Source organism: Dermochelys coriacea, chromosome 1 (assembly GCF_009764565.3).
Source record: "Dermochelys coriacea isolate rDerCor1 chromosome 1, rDerCor1.pri.v4, whole genome shotgun sequence".
Classification (NCBI taxonomy): domain Eukaryota; kingdom Metazoa; phylum Chordata; order Testudines; family Dermochelyidae; genus Dermochelys; species Dermochelys coriacea.
The window spans coordinates 119,918,796-119,941,164 of NC_050068.2; the positions used below are offsets into that span (position 1 = coordinate 119,918,796).

Genomic DNA, 22,369 nt, shown 5'->3' on the forward strand with positions numbered 1-22,369 from the left:
AGTAGAATAAAATTGAGGAACAAATTCTGGGGTCTTCCCAGTGCTAACTAGGACTGGAATAGCTATTTTCAACAGCCATTACCACTTTTTTTTTTAAGTTTTGTTTGTTTAAAAGGAAGACAGTAATATTGCATTGGCAAATTCCCCATAGAAACGAAGAGTGGAACAAAAGAATAATAAAGACACCAACTTTTCCTCATTTCTATAGGACCAGTCTTATATGGATCCAGATATCCTCCAATCACACAAACTGAAAATTGTTCCACTTTGCTGCAGTTCTGTAACCAGGCGGGAACCAGTCCTGTCTGTGTTCTGTGCACATCCAAAATTCTTACTGAATTCAGAAGTGCCTTGCTTTTGTAACCATACTACCTGATATTTTCAGCCCTTGTAAGCAAAGCAGGTTTACATTTAGTAATTGGGTGGGAAGTCTCTCAGAAAAAGTTAGGTGCTGTAGGAGGTGTTGCTTATTCACTCAGTAATGTGAGACCTTCCTGTTACAATAGTAAACCAGTGCACTATAGAATGCACTTTGCTCCTGGAGTCTAGAATGGGGTCCTTTGCTTTTATACACAGCCCATAAAAGACAAAGAAAAGACTCCCACTCACTTCAAGAGGCTTTGGACAGAACTGGTTATACACAGGGTAACTCCACTGTTTTCATAGGGTCCTGGTCCCACAGCAGAGGAGGGGCATGTGAGCTTGTTGCAGAGCTGCTGCTCAGGGATGGGAACCTCCTGGCACCCCAGCCTCCAAAATCATTCAGGCTGCACTTTCTGCACAACTATGTGCTAGCTGAGGGGTGCGTGGAAATTGGTGGCCTCTGCTGCAGGTGATGGGCATCTCAGGTACTTAAAGCCATGGCCTAGAGGAGGGAAGTGCATAACTACAGAGTCTGCAGCTGCCTAGGGCCAGCACTGAGGATTTAGAGTCCCTAGTGCCGCCCTTGCAAGGTTCAAGCATGCTCAGCCTTGGAATAGCCACCCCTCCCTTGACGAGTAGCTGCAGCTATCTAAGGCTGGCCTCTGGCAATTGGCCTCATGGCTATAGCCAGAGAAGCTGCAGGTGGCTCTGTGACTACTGGGGGCCATTAAGCTACAGCAAATAAAGAAACGAGTTAACCTCAAGGAACAGAGGTCACCAGTAGGAAAGGAATGTCAAGGGGAGCAGGGAAAGAGGAAGCAGGTCAGGCTTGCAGCGGGAGGATACTCCCCAACCAGCTGGGGCTATGTCCAAAGTAGAAAGGAAACAAGTAAATGATAAATGATAAATGATATTTTCAGCCCTTGTAAGCAAAGCAGGTTTACATTTAGTAATCATAATAATCATAAATGATCTGGAGGATGGTGTGGATTGCACTCTCAGCAAATTTGCGGATGATACTAAACTGGGAGGAGTGGTAGATACGCTGGAGGGGAGGGATAGGATACAGAAGGACCTAGACAAATTGGAAGATTGGGCCAAAAGAAATCTAATGAGGTTCAATAAGGATAAGTGCAGGGTCCTGCACTTAGGATGGAAGAATCCAATGCACCGCTACAGACTAGGGACCGAATGGCTCGGCAGCAGTTCTGCGGAAAAGGACCTAGGGGTGACAGTGGACGAGAAGCTGGATATGAGTCAGCAGTGTGCCCTTGTTGCCAAGAAGGCCAATGGCATTTTGGGATGTATAAGTAGGGGCATAGCGAGCAGATCGAGGGACGTGATCGTTCCCCTCTATTCGATACTGGTGAGGCCTCATCTGGAGTACTGTGTCCAGTTTTGGGCCCCACACTACAAGAAGGATGTGGATAAATTGGAAAGAGTACAGCGAAGGGCAACAAAAATGATTAGGGGTCTAGAGCACATGACTTATGAGGAGAGGCTGAGGGAGCTGGGATTGTTTAGTCTGCAGAAGAGAAGAATGAGGGGGGATTTGATGGCTGCTTTCAACTACCTGAAAGGGGGTTTCAAAGAGGATGGCTCTAGACTGTTCTCAATGGTAGCAGATGACAGAACGAGGAGTAATGGTCTCAAGTTGCAATGGGGGAGGTTTAGATTGGATATTAGGAAAAACTTTTTCACTAAGAGGGTGGTGAAACACTGGAATGAGTTACCTAGGGAGGTGGTAGAATCTCCTTCCTTAGAGGTTTTTAAGGTCAGGCTTGACAAAGCCCTGGCTAGGATGATTTAACTGGGACTTGGTCCTGCTTTGAGCAGGGGGTTGGACTAGATGACCTTCTGGGGTCCCTTCCAACCCTGATATTCTATGATTCTATTCTATGATTCTATGAAGTAAGGAGAGATTTCAGAGTAGCAGCCGTGTTAGTCTGTATTTGCAAAACGAAAAGGAGTACTTGTGGCACCTTAGAGACTAACAAATTTATTAGAGCATAAGCTTTCGTGAGCTACAGCTCACTTCATCGGATGCATTTGGTGGAAAAAACAGAGAACATGAAACAATGGGTTTATCATACACACTGTAAGGAGAGTGATCACTTAAGATAAGCCATCACCAGCAGCGGGGGGGGGGGGGGGAGGAGGAAAACCTTTCATGGTGACAAGCAAGGTAGGCTAATTCCAGCAGCTAACAAGAATATCAGAGGAACAGTGGGGGGTGGGGTGGGAGGGAGAAATACCATGGGGAAATCGTTTTACTTTGTGTAATGATTCATCCATTCCCAGTCTCTATTCAAGCCTAAGTTAATTGTATCCAGTTTGCAAATTAATTCCAATTCAGCAGTCTCTCGTTGGAGTTTTTGAAGCTTTTTTGTTGAAGGATAGCCTCTCTTAGGTCTGTGATCGAGTGACCAGAGAGATTGAAGTGTTCTCCAACTGGTTTTTGAATGTTATAATTCTTGATGTCTGATTTGTGTCCATTCATTCTTTTACGTAGAGACTGTCCAGTTTGGCCAATGTACATGGCAGAGGGGCATTGCTGGCATATGATGGCATATCACATTGGTAGATGCGCAGGTGAACGAGCCTCTGATAGTGTGGCTGATGTGATTAGGCCCTATGATGGTATCCCCTGAATAGATATGTGGACAGAGTTGGCAACGGGCTTTGTTGCAAGGATAGGTTCCTGGGTTAGTGGTTCTGTTGTGTGGTGTGTGGTTGCTGGTGAGTATTTGCTTCAGATTGGAGGGCTGTCTGTAAGCAAGGACTGGTCTGTCTCCCAAGATCTGAGAGAGTGATGGCTCGTCCTTCAGGATAGCTTGTAGATCCTTGATGATGCGTTGGAGAGGTTTTAGTTGGGGGCTGAAGGTGATGGCTAGTGGCATTCTGTTGTTTTCTTTGTTGGGCCTGTCCTGTAGTAGGTGACTTCTGGGTACTCTTCTGGCTCTGTTAATCTGTTTCTTCACTTCAGCAGGTGGGTATTGTAGTTGTAGGAATGCATGATAGAGATCTTGTAGGTGTTTGTCTCTGTCTGAGGGGTTGGAGCAAATGCGGTTATATCGTAGCGCTTGGCTGTAGACAATGGATCGAGTGGTATGATCTGGATGAAAGCTAGAGGCATGTAGGTAGGAATAGCGGTCAGTAGGTTTCCGATATAGGGTGGTGTTTATGTGACCATCGCTTATTAGCACCGTAGTGTCCAGGAAGTGGATCTCTTGTGTGGACTGGTCTAGGCTGAGGTTGATGGTGGGATGGAAATTGTTGAAATCATGGTGGAATTCCTCAAGAGCTTCTTTTCCATGGGTCCAGATGATGAAGATGTCATCAATGTAGCGCAAGTAGAGTAGGGGCATTAGGGGACGAGAGCTGAGGAAGCGTTGTTCTAAGTCAGCCATAAAAATGTTGGCATACTGTGGGGCCATGCGGGTACCCATCGCAGTGCCGCTGATTTGAAGGTATACATTGTCACCAAATGTGAAATAGTTATGGGTCAGGACAAAGTCACAAAGTTCTGCCACCAGGTTAGCCGTGACAGTATCGGGGATACTGTTCCTGACGGCTTGTAGTCCATCTTTGTGTGGAATGTTGGTGTAGAGGGCTTCTACATCCATAGTGGCTAGGATGGTGTTTTTAGGAAGATCACCAATGGACTGTAGTTTCCTCAGGAAGTCAGTAGTGTCTCGAAGATAGCTGGGAGTGCTGGTAACGATATTCTTGTTAACTGCTGGAATTAGCCTACCTTGCTTGTCACCATGAAAGGTTTTCCTCCTTTCCCCCCCCTGCTGCTGGTGATGGCTTATCTTAAGTGATCACTCTCCTTACAGTGTGTATGATAAACCCATTGTTTCATGTTCTCTGTGTGTGTGTATATAAATCTCTCCTCTGTTTTTTCCACCAAATGCATCCGATGAAGTGAGCTGTAGCTCTCGAAAGCTTATGCTCTAATAAATTTGTTAGTCTCTAAGGTGCCACAAGTACTCCTTTTCTTTTTGCAAGTAAGGAGAGAGGTAGTGGTGATCAGGTAGTAACTAGTACGTAGAAGGGAGCAGAGGGAGAAAGGCTGGTGTCTTCAGATTCCCAAGGGCTAAGTCCTCACTTTGGGGAAATGGTGTTTGCAAGTGGCTTGCTCAAATGGCAGGATGGGTGCTGAGGGAGGGATTTGTCAGAATTGATCATATATCTGCTTGCTTTGGAACTTTGAGCTGAAACTAGGACCACACTAGGACCACATACGGTGACTGGTGACATAGGGTGGTACTGGAGACATGGCTATAGGAGGTCTGAATGAGGAAGGAGATAGATCTGTGGGGAGTTTCCCTAATCACTATGAAAGCTCTGCCCACATGGGTGTACAGCTCAATGAGAAAAACTGGGGGCTGAAGGAGCTGTGTATGGCAATGCATATAGTCCTGTAGAGGTGTGTGATCAAAATGAAAAATGTCTCTGAGATTCAGTACCGGGTATACTATGGCACCAATGGCACTGCCACACTAGGCCTACACTTGGAGCCCACAATGACTACATAGGGGCCCACAAATACATTTGGCGCCGGGGCCCACAAAAGGTTAATCTGGCCCTGCCTGAAGTGGAGCACCCACTGGGACACTCATCTCAAAGAACATCAGTTACTGCACAGGGTGAGTAATTGCTTCTTACTTTCTTCACACCACTCAAGGTTTTATAGACTTCTATCAAATCCCCCTTTAGTCACCTCTTTTCTAAGATGAACAGCCCCAGTCTTTTAAATCTCTTCTCATATGGAAGCTGTTTTGTACCACTAATTATTTTTGTTGCCTTTCTCTGGACTTTTCCAATTCTAATATATATTTTTTTGAGGTGGGGTGATCAGAACTGAATGTGTTGTTCAAGGTGTGGGCATCCCATGGATTTATGTAGTGGCATTATGATATTTTCTGTCTTATTTTCTATCCCTTTTCTAATGATTCTCAGCATCCTGTTTGCTTTTTTGACTGCCGCTGCACATGGAGCAGTTGTTTTCAGAGAACTATCTATGATGACTCAAAGATCTTTTTCTTGAGTGGTAACAGCTAAATTAGACCCCGTCATTTTGTATATATAGTTGGGATTATATTTTCCAGTATGCATTACTTTGCATTTAATCAACATTGAATTTCATCTGTCTTTTTGTTGCCCAAGTGCAAAGGTCTGAGCTTTCAAATACATAGATAAAATTCCATTGATTTATGCCAACACATTGAGTAAAAAGTGAAGAGTCCCAAGTTCATATACAACACTACACACACAGCTTCTGTTTTCAGCAAATTATGAATTAACTCTGGTATGTTATAAAGTTCTCTACTTCCAGATCAAATTCCAACATACTTGGAAAGCAGCAGCAAGCAAAACACCAGATTTGAAAAGTAGCACAAAACATACCAGATAACTATATGCTAATTTAATGTCAGTTGTGGGGATATTGTTGGAAATTTAATATAAGATCACCTTGAAGAGAAGTAACATGATGTGACAACATAGGTATAGTTTTGAGAAGGAAAAGCCATGCTTAACTAATTTACTTGCATTGAAAATCTGTGTGTTTATAAGAAAAGGAGTACTTGTGGCAAATACAAACTAACACGGCTGCTACTCTGAAAACCTGTGTGTTTATAAGGTTTCAAAACAGTATGTCTGTCAACATGGTACTAATGGTCACCTTTCAATTGTAATTATGTGGAATGAAAACTATTTGAAGTCCTTAAAATGGTAACTTCTCCCACGGGGAGGCTTGCCAGGTGCGTATCTCTAAAGATCAACTTCTGGGAGTTGTCTTGTTTCTATTCTAAGCTTAATAAATGTGGTGGTTTTTTTTTTTTAACCAAATACAAATAGAGGAGACTGCATCAATCAGTTGTTAAATGATGGAATCTTGGTCTGAGGCTCGGTCTACGCAGTTATTTTTAACCAATTTAACAATTTTTGTTATGCGGTTGATTTTATTACCAGTGTAGTTAAATCAGTACATCCCTTAATGATGTTCTACTGATAGTTTTTTTTTTTAGCATACATTTGTGGGAATATACTATTCTGTCATAAGTGTGAATTTGTGGAGATAAACCATACTGCTTTATATAAGTATATACTAAGCCATTACTCTGTTCTAACTACATCAGTTTCAAAAGGAGATAGTAATAGAAAAACCCTGTGCAGACCTGTCCTTAACCATCTCCAGGTGGCTCAGTGGCTACTGTGGTCCAGCCACCTGTTTGGAGAAGGTTAATGCTGAATGCTGTTAGCCATAATGCTATGAAGTTTGTAACAGGTGTGAGGTAATCAGTCCCTGTCTGAATGTGACGGTGGTGGCAACACTAGCCCCACCATCCCCAGAACAGCAGGGAGCTCTGGGCAGGCCCTCAGCTCCCAGGTCACAGCTTCTTTGCTGGGCCCTGGGGTGACGGGGAGGCCTGCTCCCATGCGTGCTGGAGGGCGTGATGGGTTTGCTGAGCCATGGGTGATGGGGGAGCGGGTTAGGTGCCCCTGGTGGTAGGGGTGCCTTGCTGTCTGAGGGGGGGGGGGTGATGGGAGTGGCCAGACGGATGGAGGGTGGGGCTAGGGCGATGAGGGAGACTTGATGGGGGGGGGGGAGGCCCTGCACGGGCAGAGCCGGAGGCGGGAATTTTGCAGCGCTGTAGCATGACTTGACCCCGGGTGCGGCTACATGGCAGCGAGCCACCCGCAGCTGCCCTGGGCTTGTTTCAGGGCTGTGCAGCCGTTAGGCTCCTGCCAGCCAGGAGGGCGCCCCCGGCTCCGAGAGCGCGGGCGCAGCCCCAATCCCAAGGTCTCCGCCGCAACGACCCCGGCCGGCAGCCCCAGTCCCCGGCTCTCAGCCGCAGGCAGGGGCCGGGCCCAGGGTGCCCGGTACTCGACACGCCCACTTTCCGCCACGGCGCGCGGGGGGGGGGGGCGGGGCTAGGCCGGCCCCTGCCGGCGGGACACCGCTGAGGGGCGGGATCAGCCACCCTCGCCCCGCCCCTCCGCACGCAGAGCGAGCGCATCCGCGCGCCTCCCGCCCGGCCGTTAGCTCACGTGACGCCTCCTTTCCCCTCCCTCGGTTCTCCCAGGACTCAGGGGCGAGAGTCGCGCGGGGCGGCTCGGGTTTGGCCGCAACGTGTGTGGGACACGGACCTCGCCCAGCGGGCTCGGCTCCCAGAGCGGCGGCAGGTAGGGGCGGGGCCGGCGCCTCCCTAGAGCCCGGCGCCGGAGGCCCAAACCAACTGCGGGAGCGCGCGCGCGCGCGCGCCTCGCTCCGTGCTCGGCGCTGGGCGCCCTGCCTCGGGAGGGAGCGGGGGCGTCTTCGGCTGTGGGAAGCGCCGCTTCCTCCCCTCCCCCGCGCGCCCAGGTACTGAGAGAAGCGCGCGGCTCTGTTTTTACCCAAAAAGCTGCCGGCGCTGAGCGAGCGGGCTGTGGCGGGCGCTTTTTGGACTCCCGCCCCGCGGTTTGCCGGCGGGAGGTTTGGGGCTCGCGAGCGGGGACAAGGCCGAGCAGAACCCGTCCGACTCGCCCCTTACAGCGGCGTCGCGCAGGTGCGCGCCTGCGGCCAGTCCGCCTCCACAACACCAGCGGTCCCTCCGCGCAATAGCGTAAAAGGTTGCAAAATTCTGCACATTTTATTTGTCAAAATAACACCACCTAATCACACCGGTTTCAATTATTTTGGTCATTTCTGACAAGATACCTGTCAGCAAGTATGTCTAGAACAATACATAAAAAGAAAAGGAGGACTTGTGGCATGTTAGAGACCAACAAATTTATTAGCGCATAAGCTTTTGTGAGCCACAAGTCCTCCTTTTCTTTTGTACGGATGCAGACTAACACGGCTGCTACTCTGAAACCTAGAACAATACAGACACAGGCACAAATTCCCCCAGGAGCAGAGAGTTAAAGAAACCCCTGTGGCAACCTGGTTCCTGCTTCTCTGGCCCCTTCCCCAGCCAGGGGAGGCCAGACATCCACAACCCGCCCCTCCCAGAGCCCAGCCATCCCACCCCAGCACAGACACCTGCTACCTCCTCCTGAAGATCCAGCGGCTTCTGATGTCAACTAGCATCACTTCCGCTCATTTTTGTGGCAGAAAGGAAATTCTGCACAAAAAACATTTCTGCAAATTTTGCATTGTGCAGTAGCGCAGAATTCCCTCAGGAGTAGGACATGACAACTTATATCACTTTTGCTTGGGGTCATTGGAACAATTTACCATCACTGATGATTTTTAAGGCAAGGTTGGATGTTTTCCAAAAGACGTGCAGGTAATTGTTTTAGGGGAAGTCCGATGGCCTGTGTTATACAGGAGTGCAGACTAGATGGTCCTTTCTGGCCTTGGAATCTATGGGTCTCTGGAGATTTGATCTGGGTTGACAGCTTTAGATTGACATGTTTTAGCAAAATGCTTTTCCTGGCATTGTACATGTTTTCTTCATCTGTAAAATCAGTGGGAGTTTCATCTTGATTTCCAGAAACTGGCTACCTAAGGCACCTGGCAGAACCTGTTCTGGAACATTACTCTCCTATTATCGCATAATCAATTAATTGGGTGGCTATAATGCAGGGACACAATGACAAAAAAAAAATTCAGTCTTCTCTGCCACAAGATGTCTCAAATGGGCCCGAGGAACTCATTTTTAGGTTCCTGTTGATCTACAAATCAGTGATTCTTGACATTTTCTTTTAAAATAGAGGTGGATTAATTTTATGGTACATAAAACATTACAAAAAAAGTCAGATGTAATCTGAAATAATAAAAAAAGTGTAGAAAAAGGTTTTGGCAAATAACCTACAGTGTTTGAATTTTATAATACATAAAACATTACAAAAAAAGTCAGATGTAACCTGAAATAAAACAAATGTCTGTAGAAAAAGGTTTTGGCAAATAACCTACAGTGTTTGAACTGAAACCCAGTTAAACTAGCCATATCTTTAGAATATGTTTTCTCCACATGATCAACTGTATCTTAATCTTAATTATTAGGTTAGTTGTCTAATTCACTTGTAACTTTTTTGTAGGTATTTAAAAAATGACAAAGTTGTTGATTGATGTTGACTGTGGAGTCGATGATGCTCAAGCCATAATGATGGCTCTGGCATCTCCCAGTGTTGAAATTCTGGGAATTACTTGCTGTTATGGAAACACACTGTTGGAAAACGTCTGCAAAAATGTACTTCGTGTGCTACAAGTTTGTAACAGGCTTGAGGTAATCAGTCTCTTAAATGTATGTGAATGGGTTTATCTTTGTGGCAGGTCTTGTTTAAAAATCATCAACTCGCATAGGGTAGGGTCACCTTTTATAGTTTCTCCTCCATAAATAATTTCTTTGCTGATGTAGAGTAATTTTTGATTTGTTTGTTGTTTCATCGTATCGATCCCAGGAATAGTAATAGTAATTTTCCTAGCTCCTTTAAAAAAAAAATCCTATAGGTATATATATTTTTCTTGGCTGATGTAAAATTTCTGCCCTTTTCATAAAGGCTCTGCAATTATAGTGCCACTGATTTGATCACTGCTTGGATATTTTCTGGAATTGGTGCTGTAATATTGCTTCTTCAAGTGATTGTCCACATGGATTCCATACACTGCGTGTATGCATCCATGCACGTGAGATTTTGATTCTTTTGGCCAGCAGTGTTCATTGGGACCATGCTGTTCCTTGGGTGCCCTTGTGCCCCTTTCCATCTCCCCTTAGTGGGCATAAAGGGTGGAGTAGGCCCAATTGTCCTTCAGCTCCTTCTTTCTTCCTGTGGCAGCTAGCATAGGTATGAGAGGATGAGTTCTAAAATCCTGAGGGACATGGAAGCAATTTGAGTTGGAAGCAATTGGTTGAATTCACTAGCTACAAATAATACTTTAATAAATCAGTTATAAATGTAAAACATGTTTCGATACATTTACTTTTTTCTCATGTATCCAGCACATTTAAGCTAGTTTTCTTAATAAAATAATTGCTCTTTCGTGCATTTTTAATGGATTTGAATTTCCATTCAAATTGACACAAATCACAAGTAAAAAATTATTCATTATCTAGTAAAGAAAAAAAGGTGAATGACATTTCTTAACATAAGAAAAATGTAAACAATAAGAATCTGAATAAATGTAAGTTAAGATATATAGTTGCTCCAGTAAGTAAGTAAGAGTGTGTGTGTGTGTGTGTATTATAGCCTCCTGGTTAATAAAAAGTAGTACCAAATTTAGTATAAAGGCTGAATTTAGTTCCAAATCAACGTGTTTTAATGGTCACCAACTAATGAGAGTCAACCATTCTTTAGCAAAATAACTAAAAATTACAAAAGCAAAATAAGATTTAAACCAGTGTTTCCAGCTTGCTGGTTTAAATTGCTTTGATTACATCATTCCAACTTGCTGAGACATACCAAGAAAATCATAGAAAACTTGGTCATTCTGCATCCTTCCGCCGCAGGGAGGCTCAACATGAGCATTCCCATTAATGAAAGTCTGCTAGAGCCTGCACAAGCCATCAGACATACATCTGTATCCATCCTGTCCATGTCAAAAAGAGTGGACCGTGGGCACTAGGTTCCTGCTTCTTATTTGATTTTCTGTTTACATCCAACACTGGGTTCTTTTCTAGTGGCTGCACAACAGTAGAGAACAAAACAGCAGGGACCTTCTAAATCTATGCCAAGAGAAGAGGATCCAAAAAAGCTGGATCTGTTCAGCTACAAGATGTATTTAACAGCTATGCTCCAGAGGAAGGTGGCTAACTATTCAGCCTTTCAAAATATGACTTTTTAAACTGGAACCAATTGTCTCAATTTATAATTGCTCAATGAGCACCAAGAGGAGATGTGCTGTTGCCATTAAAGATTTCAGGTGACTGCCTATACTTCTCTACAGTCTATGCTGGACATGTGACACCACAGTGCACACAATAGCTACTGCAATAGCCAGGAATTTGTGGCTTCAGTGTTCGAGGATCCCCAGGAAACTCCAGGCAACAAGCAAAAACCTCTCATTTGATGAAGCCCTGTGGCCTCCAAAAGATTCAAGGCCAATTCTGCTTTCTTTAGGACTTTGAGTTCCAACCCAAGAAGGAAGCAGCCACATCAACATCCTATAGACAGCATACCTCAGTCCAGTTTTATAATTTAGAAATAATTTTATTTTATTTGAGCTGAGGTTACCTCGGATTTATAGGTCCCAGAGATGGTAACAAAGGGGCACCCCATTCAGTTTCAATCCCATCCTTCTCCCCACTCTCCTACTACCTCCTTTCCTGGCTCTTTTCGGGGAACTGTTTCATGAAAGACCATCAAAATGGGAAGTACGCTCTCTTTTACAGCTGGGAGCAATGCAAGGGGTGGCTTTTTACTCCCATTTCTTCTTTGTGATCAAAAAAGTAAGGGGGATGATGGCCTATCTTGGATCTTCACTGAGAGCTGTGGGCAGCCGTGTCTGCAGATGGTCAACGTAAACACTGTCTCACAGCCCGCCAGCAGATTACTCTGACGGGCTGCAAGTTGCCCACCCCTGATCTAGATTATGACCTTCAAATTCAGGACCTCTCATTCCCTCTGGAAGCTTGCTGCCATATATGTGTGTTAGGGCTCAGTATCAGCTTGGTATGCAAAGCATTCCTGCCTCTTGTTTAGGAATTCTGAATACAAGTGTTGACAGACAACACCACAGCTGTGGATTATGTCAACAGGCAATGGGGAACAAGATCATTCTCACTCTGTCAGGAAGCCATAGGACAACGGAATAGATACATTCTGAACCAAGTTACATGTGTGGCTGTGCACCATTTAAGCCTTCTGAACACCTTGGCAGATCAACTCAGCAGGCAATTTCCTGACAACAAGTTTCCCGGCCAGTGGGAGCTGCAGGGTGGCACCTCTGGACGGGGCAGTGTGAAGAGCTACCTGGCCGTGCCTAGGAGCCAGAGGCAGGATATACTTCTGGGAGCTGCTTGTGGTAAGTGTTGGCCAGAGCCTGCACCCCTCATCCCCCTCACCCCATGCCCCAATCCCCTGCCACAGCCCTGATCCCCCTCCCGCCCTCTGAACCCATTGGTCCCAGTCTGGAGTACCCTCCTACACCCCAAGCCCCTGCCCCAGCACTGAGCCTGCACCCCCAGCCGGAGCACTTACACCCCTCCTCCGAACCTCAACCCCCTGCCCTGATCCCCCTCCTGCCTTCTGAACCCCTTGGTCCCAGCCTGGAGACCCTCCTGCATTCCAAGCCCCTCAGCCCCACCCCAGAGCCTGCACCCCCTCCCACACCCATACCCCCAATTTCGTGAGCATTCACAGAATCATAGAATATCAGGGTTGGAAGAGACCTCAGGAGGTCATCTAGTCCACTCCCCTGCTTAAAGCAGGACTGATCCCCAACTAAATCATCTCAGCGAGGGCTTTGTCAAGTCTGACCTTAAAAACCTCTAGGGAAGGAGATTCTACCACCTCCCTAGGTAACCCATTTCAGTGCTTCACCACCCTCCTAGTGAAAAAGCTTTTCCCTCATATCCAACCTAAACTTCTCCCACTGCAACTTGAGACCATTACTCCTTGTTCTGCAATCTGCTAGCACTGAGAACAGTCTAGATCCATCCTCTTTCAGGTAGTTGAAAGCAGCTATCAAATCCCCCTCATTCTTCTCTGCTGAAGACTAAATAATCCCAGTTCCCTCAGCCTCTCCTCATAAGTCATGTGCTCCAGCCCCCTAATCATTTTTGTTGCCCTCGGCTGGACTTTTTCCAATTTTTCCACATCCTTCTTGTAGTGTGGGGCCCAAAACTGGACACAGTACTCCAGATGAGGCCTCACCAATGCTGAATAGACTGGAATTATCATGTCCCTCATTTGTGGCCCACCATACGATTTCCATACCCTGATGTGGCCCGCAGGCCAAAAAGTGCGCCCACTCTGGCCTAGATGTTGTGTGGATGACATCTACTGAAAGAAACTGTTCAGGTGAGATTCAGAACATTCTGCTTCAAAGCAGGAAAACCTTCAACCTTACTTATAACGCTAAATGGAAGGCGTCTGCTACTTGGGATACCAGTGGTAGCTGTCTTCCTTGACATCATTAGTTTCAGCAATAGTGGAGTATTTGCGAGCCCTGAAACAGTCTAGACTTTACATCAGATCCTAAAGGTCCATATAGCAGCAATGTCTGCACATCATCCCTCACTCCTGGGTAATACTGTGTTTTCCCACTACATAGTAGCAAGATTCTTAAAGGCCTCACATGTTTTTTCCCCAATGCAGGAGCCCCCCTCTCTTTTTGAGACCTTAATACAGTGTGGCAATATAGTATTTATTAGCAGTGTTGATGGGTTCCCACTTTGAACCCCCAGCAACTTATTCCCCACTAGTCGATGAAGACTGCCTTTCTGGTGGCCATTACATCAGCTCGCAGGGAAGGGGAGGTTCAGGCCCTTGAGACAAATTGTCTACATATAGTATTTCGGAAGGACAGGGTCATTCTTAGACCTCACTCCGAGTTTCTCCTCACATTGTCTCAGAGTTCCATATGAGTCAGTTCTTTCATCTCCTGGTTTTCTTTCCAAAACCTGATTAAGTGGGTCTCCAGATGTTTAAGGGCATATTATGAATTAGCCAGGATAGATCCATCTAGCCAGACTAGAGCTCATTCCGCGATATCTGAGGAGCAGTTATGTGGAGCTTAAACCACACATTTACAAGACACTATTGTTTAGTAAGGTCTCCCACATCAGATGTTGGTTTTGTTAGGGCTGTCTTATGGCCATTTAGGTAGGACTCCTAATACCCACCTCCAGGCAGTAGATAACTGATTGTTAGTCTCTAAGAGTGGAATTCATGTTGACAATTACTCAAAGAAAAAAGAACAGTTATGTATGCTACAATTAGGGAGGTTTTGCAAGATGATATACACATGGATTCCACAAGACATGCTCTTTCCCTGCTATTATTGAGTCCTACTACTATGAGATTCTATACTGGTAAATGAACTGAGGAGTGGTTGAGCCCACGCTGCGTTTATGCCTTTGAGGGCGAAGGGGCACTTAGGTTGCCAGCACAGCCTAAATGGACACTGCTGGTCAAAAGTATCCAATCTCACATGCATGATGGTGCGCATGTGACATAAGAGTGAAATCCATGTGGACAACACAACTCAAAGAATCACATTTACTGTAAGGTAGGTAACCGTTCTTTCACATAACAAACTTAATTCATATTTTCCATAGTGCATTAGAAATATGAAACACCTTTGTGAGGTAAGCAAATATTATTTTCATTTTACAGATAGGGTAATTAACACGTTATATTAGTTTTCCAAAACGCATATATATGGTATCGTCTCTAACATTTAGTCCAAGTAACCTAGGGATCAGTTTGCAGATTCAATCTTCTAGGTCCTCAATGTTTTGAACCTATCTCCACGATCTAAACCACAAGAGGTTATCATGGCAGAATTGAAAAAGCAACTTCTTTTATGTAAAAAGAAAAGGAGTACTTGTGGAACCATAGAGACTAACAAATTTATTTGAGCATAAGCTTTCGTGAGCTACAGCTCACTTCATCGGACGCATTCAGCTGTAGCTCATGAAAGCTTATGCTCAAATAAATTTATTAGAGCATAAGCTTTCGTGAGCTACAGCTCACTTCATCGGATGCATTTGGTGGAAAAAACAGAGGAGAGATTTATATACACACACACAGAGAACATGAAACAATGGGTTTATCATACACACTGTAAGGAGAGTGATCACTTAAGATAAGCCATCACCAACAGCAGGGGGGGGAAAGGAGGAAAACCTTTCATGGTGACAAGCAGGTAGGCTAATTCCAGCAGTTAACAAGAATATCAGAGGAACAGTGGGGGGTGGGGTGGGGGGGAGAAATAACATGGGGAAATAGTTTTACTTTGTGTAATGACTCATCCATTCCCAGTCTCTATTCAAGCCTAAGTTAATTGTATCCAGTTTGCAAATTAATTCCAATTCAGCAGTCTCTCGTTGGAGTCTGTTTTTGAAGCTTTTTTGTTGAAGTATAGCCACTCTTAGGTCTGTGATCGAGTGACCAGAGAGATTGAAGTGTTCTCCAACTGGTTTTTGAATGTTATAATTCTTGACGTCTGATTTGTGTCCATTCATTCTTTTACGTAGAGACTGTCCAGTTTGGCCAATGTACATGGCAGAGGGGCATTGCTGGCACACGATGGCATATATCACATTGGTAGATGCGCAGGTGAACGAGCCTCTGATAGTGTGGCTGATGTAATTAGGCCCTATGATGGTATCCCCTGAATAGATATGTGGACAGAGTTGGCAACGGGATATCTTAAGTGATCACTCTCCTTACAATGTGTATGATAAACCCATTGTTTCATGTTCTCTGTGTGTGTGTATATAAATCTCTCCTCTGTTTTTTCCACCAAATGCATCCGATGAAGTGAGCTGTAGCTCACGAAAGCTTATGCTCTAATAAATTTGTTAGTCTCTAAGGTGCCACAAGTCCTCCTTTTCTTTTTGCGAATACAGACTAACACGGCTGCTACTCTGAACCTTCTTTTCTGTGTGTCTGCTTTCTCACAGATACCAGTCTGATTCTTAAACTTTGTTTTTTCCATTTAACTCTTCCTCCCCTAAGCATCATAATGCAGATCTTCTTGCAGTTGGTAGTAATTACTTGCATGGTATCTGATTTTATGGGGTAGATCTGGATACTTACTTTATTGACTTGTTCTGTTATTAATTGGTCTTAGAAATCTTGATTACCCTGAACAAGACCATGCACATCAGAAATTGCATCACTAGACAGCAATTTCTATCTGTTTATTGAGAGAGACAATGTAGGTGGAGGTTATATCTTTTATTGAACCAACTTCTGTTGGCGGAAAGTACAAACTGTCAAGTGAAGAGGAGCTCAAAACCTTATACCTTCCGCCAACAGAAGTTTATCCAAGATTTTGAGCGACGCAAAGTTCCTCTTCACTCGAAAGCTTGTACTTTCTGCCAGCAGAAGTTGGTTCAATAAAAGACGTTACCTCACCTATCTTGTCTCTTTCACATCCTTGGACCAGCATGGCTACAACAACACTGCAAATGCCTATTTTATTATAATTTAGTTTAGACATCTTTTATCTAACAAGCTGTGTTTCCAAATGTTTGCCAACACATATTAATCTCAAAGCCATTCATTCCTTGCTAACGGAGCAGACTTGCAATTTTGCTTCACTGCAGTTTCACATTTACCATAGATAGACTGTTTAAAAATCAAGTGGTCAGATACTATGACAGGTGTGGCCAAACCACAGCTTGTGAGCCGCATGCGACTCTTTTGACAGGTCAGCTGTGGCTTGCAGAGCTTGGGGCTTCACCCCATGTTGGGGGTGAACCGGCGCTCATGGCTTCAGCCCGGGGGGGGGGGGGGGGCTGAGGCTCAGGGCTTTCCCCAGAAGTGGGGCAAGTCGGCGCTCGCAGTTTCAGCCCCATTGGGCGGGGGGTCGGGCAGCAACACTGCGGCTCAGGGTTTCACCCTATAGCAGGGTGACACATAGCTCACAGCTTCCACATCGCTGGCATGGGAGCACTGATGCTTGCGGCTTCAGCCCCGTAGGAGGCAATGAGGCTGTGCTCAGGGCTTCAGCCCTGCAGGTGGCGTTAGGCTCCGGCTGCAACTGTACATGCTCATTATAACAGGAAATTGCATCACTGTAGTGCTGTGCAGACCTCGTGTGCTGTGATCTCCCTGCATGCTGCACACTACAGACTGTGTTTTCTGTTCATAAGTTGCATTTGAATAGTTTTAGATTTAAGTGCTAACTCTAAATTAATTTCATGGATGACAATGACATCTTCAAACTGTAAGAAATGCATGTATGAAGAAGAAAACCAAAGTTTTCAGCTGGAATGGGAGGAAGATTTTGCATTTACTAGTAAAGATGGCAACCCCCTGTACCTAATCTGCAATGCATTGTGTTCTCAGTACAAAGTGAGCAACTTGAAACAACACATAATAACTTTTCGTCTAAGTACCCTCCTGGATCAGAATTAAGGAAAAGCAAGCTAACCACATTAAAATTATGCCTCAACAGTCAACAGACACTACTTTCTCTGCTCAGTAAGGAATCTGACACAACGACTGAAGCTAGTGTTGTTATGGCATGGAATATCGTTTGTGCTAAACGTTCATGTTGTGATGGAGAATTTGTTAAGAAGAATATTGCAGAAGTGGTTGCAATTTTAGATCCAAGTAACACTAAACTTCAGTGATTAATACAGCAAATTCCAATTTCACGCCACATTATGGAGAGGAAGATCTCCCAGATAAGTGATGATGTTGCAAGCAACATGCAAAAGGATCTAAAGAATTCTCTAGCATTCAGCCTAGCTGTTGATGAATCCACAGATATTCAAGATAAACCACAGCTAGCAATATTTGTTCGCTATGTTTCCACAGATGTAATTGTGAAAGAAGAAATATTGGACTTAGTGGCGCTAAAAAAAACAACCCATGGTGTTGACAAAGAATGCGCTTGACGAAGCACTGACAAATGCCTATGTACCACTGGATAAACTTGTCAGTGTTGCAATGGATGGAACACCTGCAGTGGTGGGGGAAAAAGTAGGCCTGATTGGACTCTTGAAGAGCAATCCCAAATTTCCAGAGTTTCTCCTTGTTCATTACATCATCCATCATGAACATCTCACAGGCAGATACTTCAAGTATGAAAACATTGCAAAAATAGTCCAAGAAATTGTCAATTTCATCTGCTCAAATGGGAAGACTCATCGACAGTTCAAAAATTTCATTGAAGAGCTGGATCTTGAAGACAAACCCAACAGTGTCTCTTTCTACTGTATTGTGAGTTGGTTATCAACCAGCAATGTCTTAAGTAGGTTTGTGGAACTGTTGGAGCTTATCAGTGCTTTCATTGAAGAAAAGGAAAAGTCCTGTCCACAACTGAGAGATGAGCAATGGATACAGGATCTTATATTTTTCACTGATATTATACAGCCTCTGCAAACTCTCAATTTGGCAATCCAGGGGAAGGATAAGATTATTTCTGACCTTACTCAGAGCATCTTCAGCTTCCAGAACAAGTTAAAATTTCTGAAAAGAAACATAGTGTCAAGAGACTTCAACCACTTTCCCTATTTCAAGAGTAGGGTAAACACATTTCCTGAAATCAAAGTAGAAGATCACAAACTCGAGGAATACAAAGATAAATTACAGGGACTGCTTGATGAGTTTCAGGACAGGTTTGAAGATTTGCAGAAGTTGAGATCCTGCTTCACTTTTCTTGTAAACCCATTCATGATTGATGTCCTGGATGGCAACTAGCATAGGCTGGGGAAGGCTGTGACTCCCCAAACAGCCCCACTTGGCCCTGCCCATGCTCTGCCCCAAGGCCCTTCCTGCTTGCCCTTGGCCCCAGCCCAGGCAGACTGCTTCTCTTCCAGGGAACCTTCTGGGGCTAGCACTAGGGCAGCTGGGATTTGGGGTGGCTCCTGGCTGGGGCCGCATGCAGCCCACCCACCTGCCTGGTGCTTCGTGGCTGGGGGGATGCACCGCCTGCCTAGTTCTCTGGGGTGGGAGGGGGGGCACATGCCATCCACCCTCCCAGTGTTGGGTAGGGCACATGCCGTCTGCCCGCTTGCCTGGTGCTCCGGGGCTGGGGAGGGGCGGCTGCGCTACTGCCTGCCCGGTGCTGGCGGGGGGTGGCGCCTGCCCGGTACTCTGAGGCTGAAGGCACTCAGGCGAACCATAGTTGGGGAGGGGCGAGGGAGAGGAGCTGGTAGTTGCAGGAGAGGGGAGCCTCAATCAGTAACAAGAAGACAGCATGAATAATAATTAAACACTCCTGAGACTTGCTCCAAACATAATCTGCTCCTTACAATAGATTATATGTATTTATGTAACAACAGGGTTAACACTGTAAATAAAATGTTGGTGGCAGTACTGGGATAATATAAATTTAAAGAGAGGCAAGATGTCTTTAAGTGATGTGCAGCCATGGTATATTCAGTCTGGTTTTGCACCTTACATCTTGTTTAGATTCCAGTTTATCAAGGTGCTTCTGCTCCCTTACTTGGTGGTCCTGTGGAAGGGGCTTTGTATCATGGAAGAGATGGTTTGGGTGATGTTCCTGATCCGAATGCTCCAGGATTAGACCATCTACAGAAAGAACATGCTGTGATTGCAATGTTAAGAATTGTTAGAGAGAAGCCTGGTAAGGTGAGAATGTTCTTTATATCATTTTTTTATGTAATAAAAGAAGGCAGCAAGCAGGACTGAAGTCTGCTTATGCCAATTCCTTGCAATTATATGACATTATTTTGCCTGTCTAATCCTAATGGAGGATCCACGTTCAGTCTTCAGTGGAAGGTGACCCACCTACCTTCTCCTGATAGTCCATGGCGTTGTACACTGGGGTTGGAAGAAATTGTTTCTCATGCTTCTCACCCTGTACATGAATAACCATAATTAAACATCTAGTCCCAAGTCACTGGTGTCCAAGTAGCTGTCCTTTTAGTCAGGTAATTCTGGAGGCAAAGAATTTGACACACTGATTTACAATCCCCCTTTCTCCCAGAGAAATCAAATCTTTAATATTTAGGAGAGTCCATATGTTTGTTTGGTTTTTTTTGCTGCTTACCTCAAACATGTCCTCACTTTTGTCTCTGTGATCCTCTTTTAGGTATATATTGCAATAAGATTTCCTACTGCCTTCTCTTTCTCAGCTTCTACTGTGTAGGCACAAGGTATCAATCTTTCATAATAGCTAAGACCCTCTATGCCTTTGTTTAATTTATCAGGGGTTTTTTATCTTTAGAATTTTTGCATCCCTACAGAGTTAAGAGCCATGAACTATCATGGTACTTCATTTTGGGGCCTCAGTGTTTGTCTATCATAGCTTTCCTTATGGCGGATTTGCATGACTTGGAGGCACTGAAGATAGGATATAGAGTGTTTCATCTCTATCGCAAATTCAGATTATAGACTTCATTGGTAGTGCTTGAAAGCTATTACTGTTTGATGGGTGTTTGGTCCAGATGGATCTGGTGCTCAGTCCAATTCCCTATGGACAAGTAGACAAATCACAAAAGTCACCTCTGGACTTGATAGTGATTGACAAAAGATAGACAACAGTTCCAGCAGAGATCAAGGATTGAATGGACATGGAGTCTATGAAAAATATCTTGTCTCTGGAGGTGGTCAGAGTTGTGGCACATTGGTGGAATGGCATAATGAAGTGTCTGTCTTCACCAATGGTGTAACTGTTCAGTAGCTAAACTGATTACTTGATTTTCCAGGTTTCTAATTCTAACACTCTTCTCAAACGTATAGAAAAATTAAAATATTAATTTTCTTAGTCTAGTTTATAATGTCTCTCCTCAAATGCAGCCTAGGATCCTATTGACCATCTTTCTTGCATTTTGGGATTTTCTTTTAATATTTTCAGTTTTACAGAGAACTCTGCTCATGATTATATTTTCTTCATCCTATGCTCCCAAACACCATCTTTGATATAGTTGTTGCGATATGTTTTCCTTGTCTAATCTGTACACCTTTGTCAAAACTTTAGCTTCTCATTCTTATGTGTTCTGTCAATCTCTAGGCTTTAGGGTGACCTATATGAACTTTCCCTCAGGCTTCCCTTTAGTACATTAAAAAAATACTAAGAACAAATTGTATCTACCATGTTTTCCTCGCATTTTTGCTTTAACAATTATTTTTGTACATGCTGTAGATAGATTCAGTTGAATTAGTTTCTTATATTTTTCCTGCTCTTCCAGGTTTTATAAAGACTTTCTTTTGATGATATGCTTCATTATAAGCAATTACATATTTTATTTATTTAGTTAGTTAGTTAATTAGTTTCTTCTAACAAAATTTTTAAAACAGGGATAAATCTTAACTGGAAAAGCAGACTACAGTATACCTCAGCCTACGTAACACCCTTTTCTTTGCAATAGCTATTTCAATTAGTTCACTTCTGTGTACTCAAAAATAATTTTAAATCTCCCTTCCCAAAATCTGTTTTTTCTAGGTGCTTGTGTCTAGCAGTTAGAGAACCTCGTAAATCCAAATGATTTCTTCAAAATCAGTTAAAAGTAGGTCTAGTAGGCTCTGTCTCCATCCCTCCACTTCCACTTTGACTACTTTCGAGAGAGAGGTTTCCTTGCAAATTGCTGTGGCCCTTTCAGAACTGTAAGTTTGTCCCTACTGTCAGTTGATTCCTGCTTAGCCTCCCATTTCAGTTATGTTCTCTGCTTTCGCTGCCTTTGTGACTTCAGCCTAGAGGAATTCCTCTTGTTAAAACTGTCACTGGAACCTAGCTTATACTCATTATAAAGTGTCTTTAGGTACCTAGCCCTTTTTATCACGTAATGCTTAATAGATGTGATTCTATTAATATCTAACTTCACTGCTGTGTTAATGTTGTGGATGAGTGAATATTAACCTGTATATAATATTACATTTCCTCCTGTTCTACTTGTTGTATTCTATGGCATACATTTTATTTTTTGTTACCTACTTATGCCACCAGATTGTTGTAATGGCGAAGTCTGGTACTCCCGGCAAGAGAAATGGATTAAATTGTCTGTCCATCATCTCATTTTATTTTTTACTAACCTATCATTAAAATAGAAGGCTCCCCTCTTCAGATGCTTCTTCAACCTGGACAATAAAATCACCCATCTTATGCACTCTAACAGTCCTCTGCCTGATTTAAGTGTTCCACTTGTTGCCCCTTGTTTAAATCCCCTCTTCAATCTTCCTGAACTTTTTGGGCCAGAATGGAAGGCTATTTAGAGTTTCTTCCCCAACAGATGTTCTTGCTTCCCAAAGACATAAAAACCTAGTTGTCCTTATAATGTTTCCTCAACCAAATACTGAGGAATCTGATCTTCTCTGCCTCATCTTACCAATATAGGGCACAGATAATTTTTTTAAGAAAATCACCTATAGGTCCGTTCTGCCCATCATTTTACTACCTAGCTATGTAAATAGTGCCCTCTTACATACA

General features: G+C 44.1%; 1 protein-coding gene across 5 annotated transcripts in view; it reads left to right on the top strand.

Moving 5' to 3' along the window:
* Positions 1 to 7,372: 7,372 nt before the first annotated feature.
* Positions 7,373 to 22,369, top strand: part of LOC119842876 (inosine-uridine preferring nucleoside hydrolase-like) — a 45,326-nt gene continuing 30,329 nt past the window's right edge. For 2 of the 5 annotated variants that reach the window (XM_038371638.2, XM_043491044.1), the window contains exons 1-3: positions 7,411 to 7,557; positions 9,397 to 9,584; positions 19,393 to 19,572. In XM_038371638.2, the coding sequence (XP_038227566.1) occupies positions 9,408 to 9,584; positions 19,393 to 19,572 (357 nt within the window). In that variant the 5' untranslated portion in view covers positions 7,411 to 7,557; positions 9,397 to 9,407. Of the gene's footprint in view, positions 7,558 to 7,598; positions 7,736 to 9,396; positions 9,585 to 17,549; positions 18,560 to 19,392; positions 19,573 to 22,369 lie in introns of those variants that run through there. The other 3 variants (XM_038371590.2, XM_038371599.2, XR_006273868.1) reach the window with 3 other exon arrangements.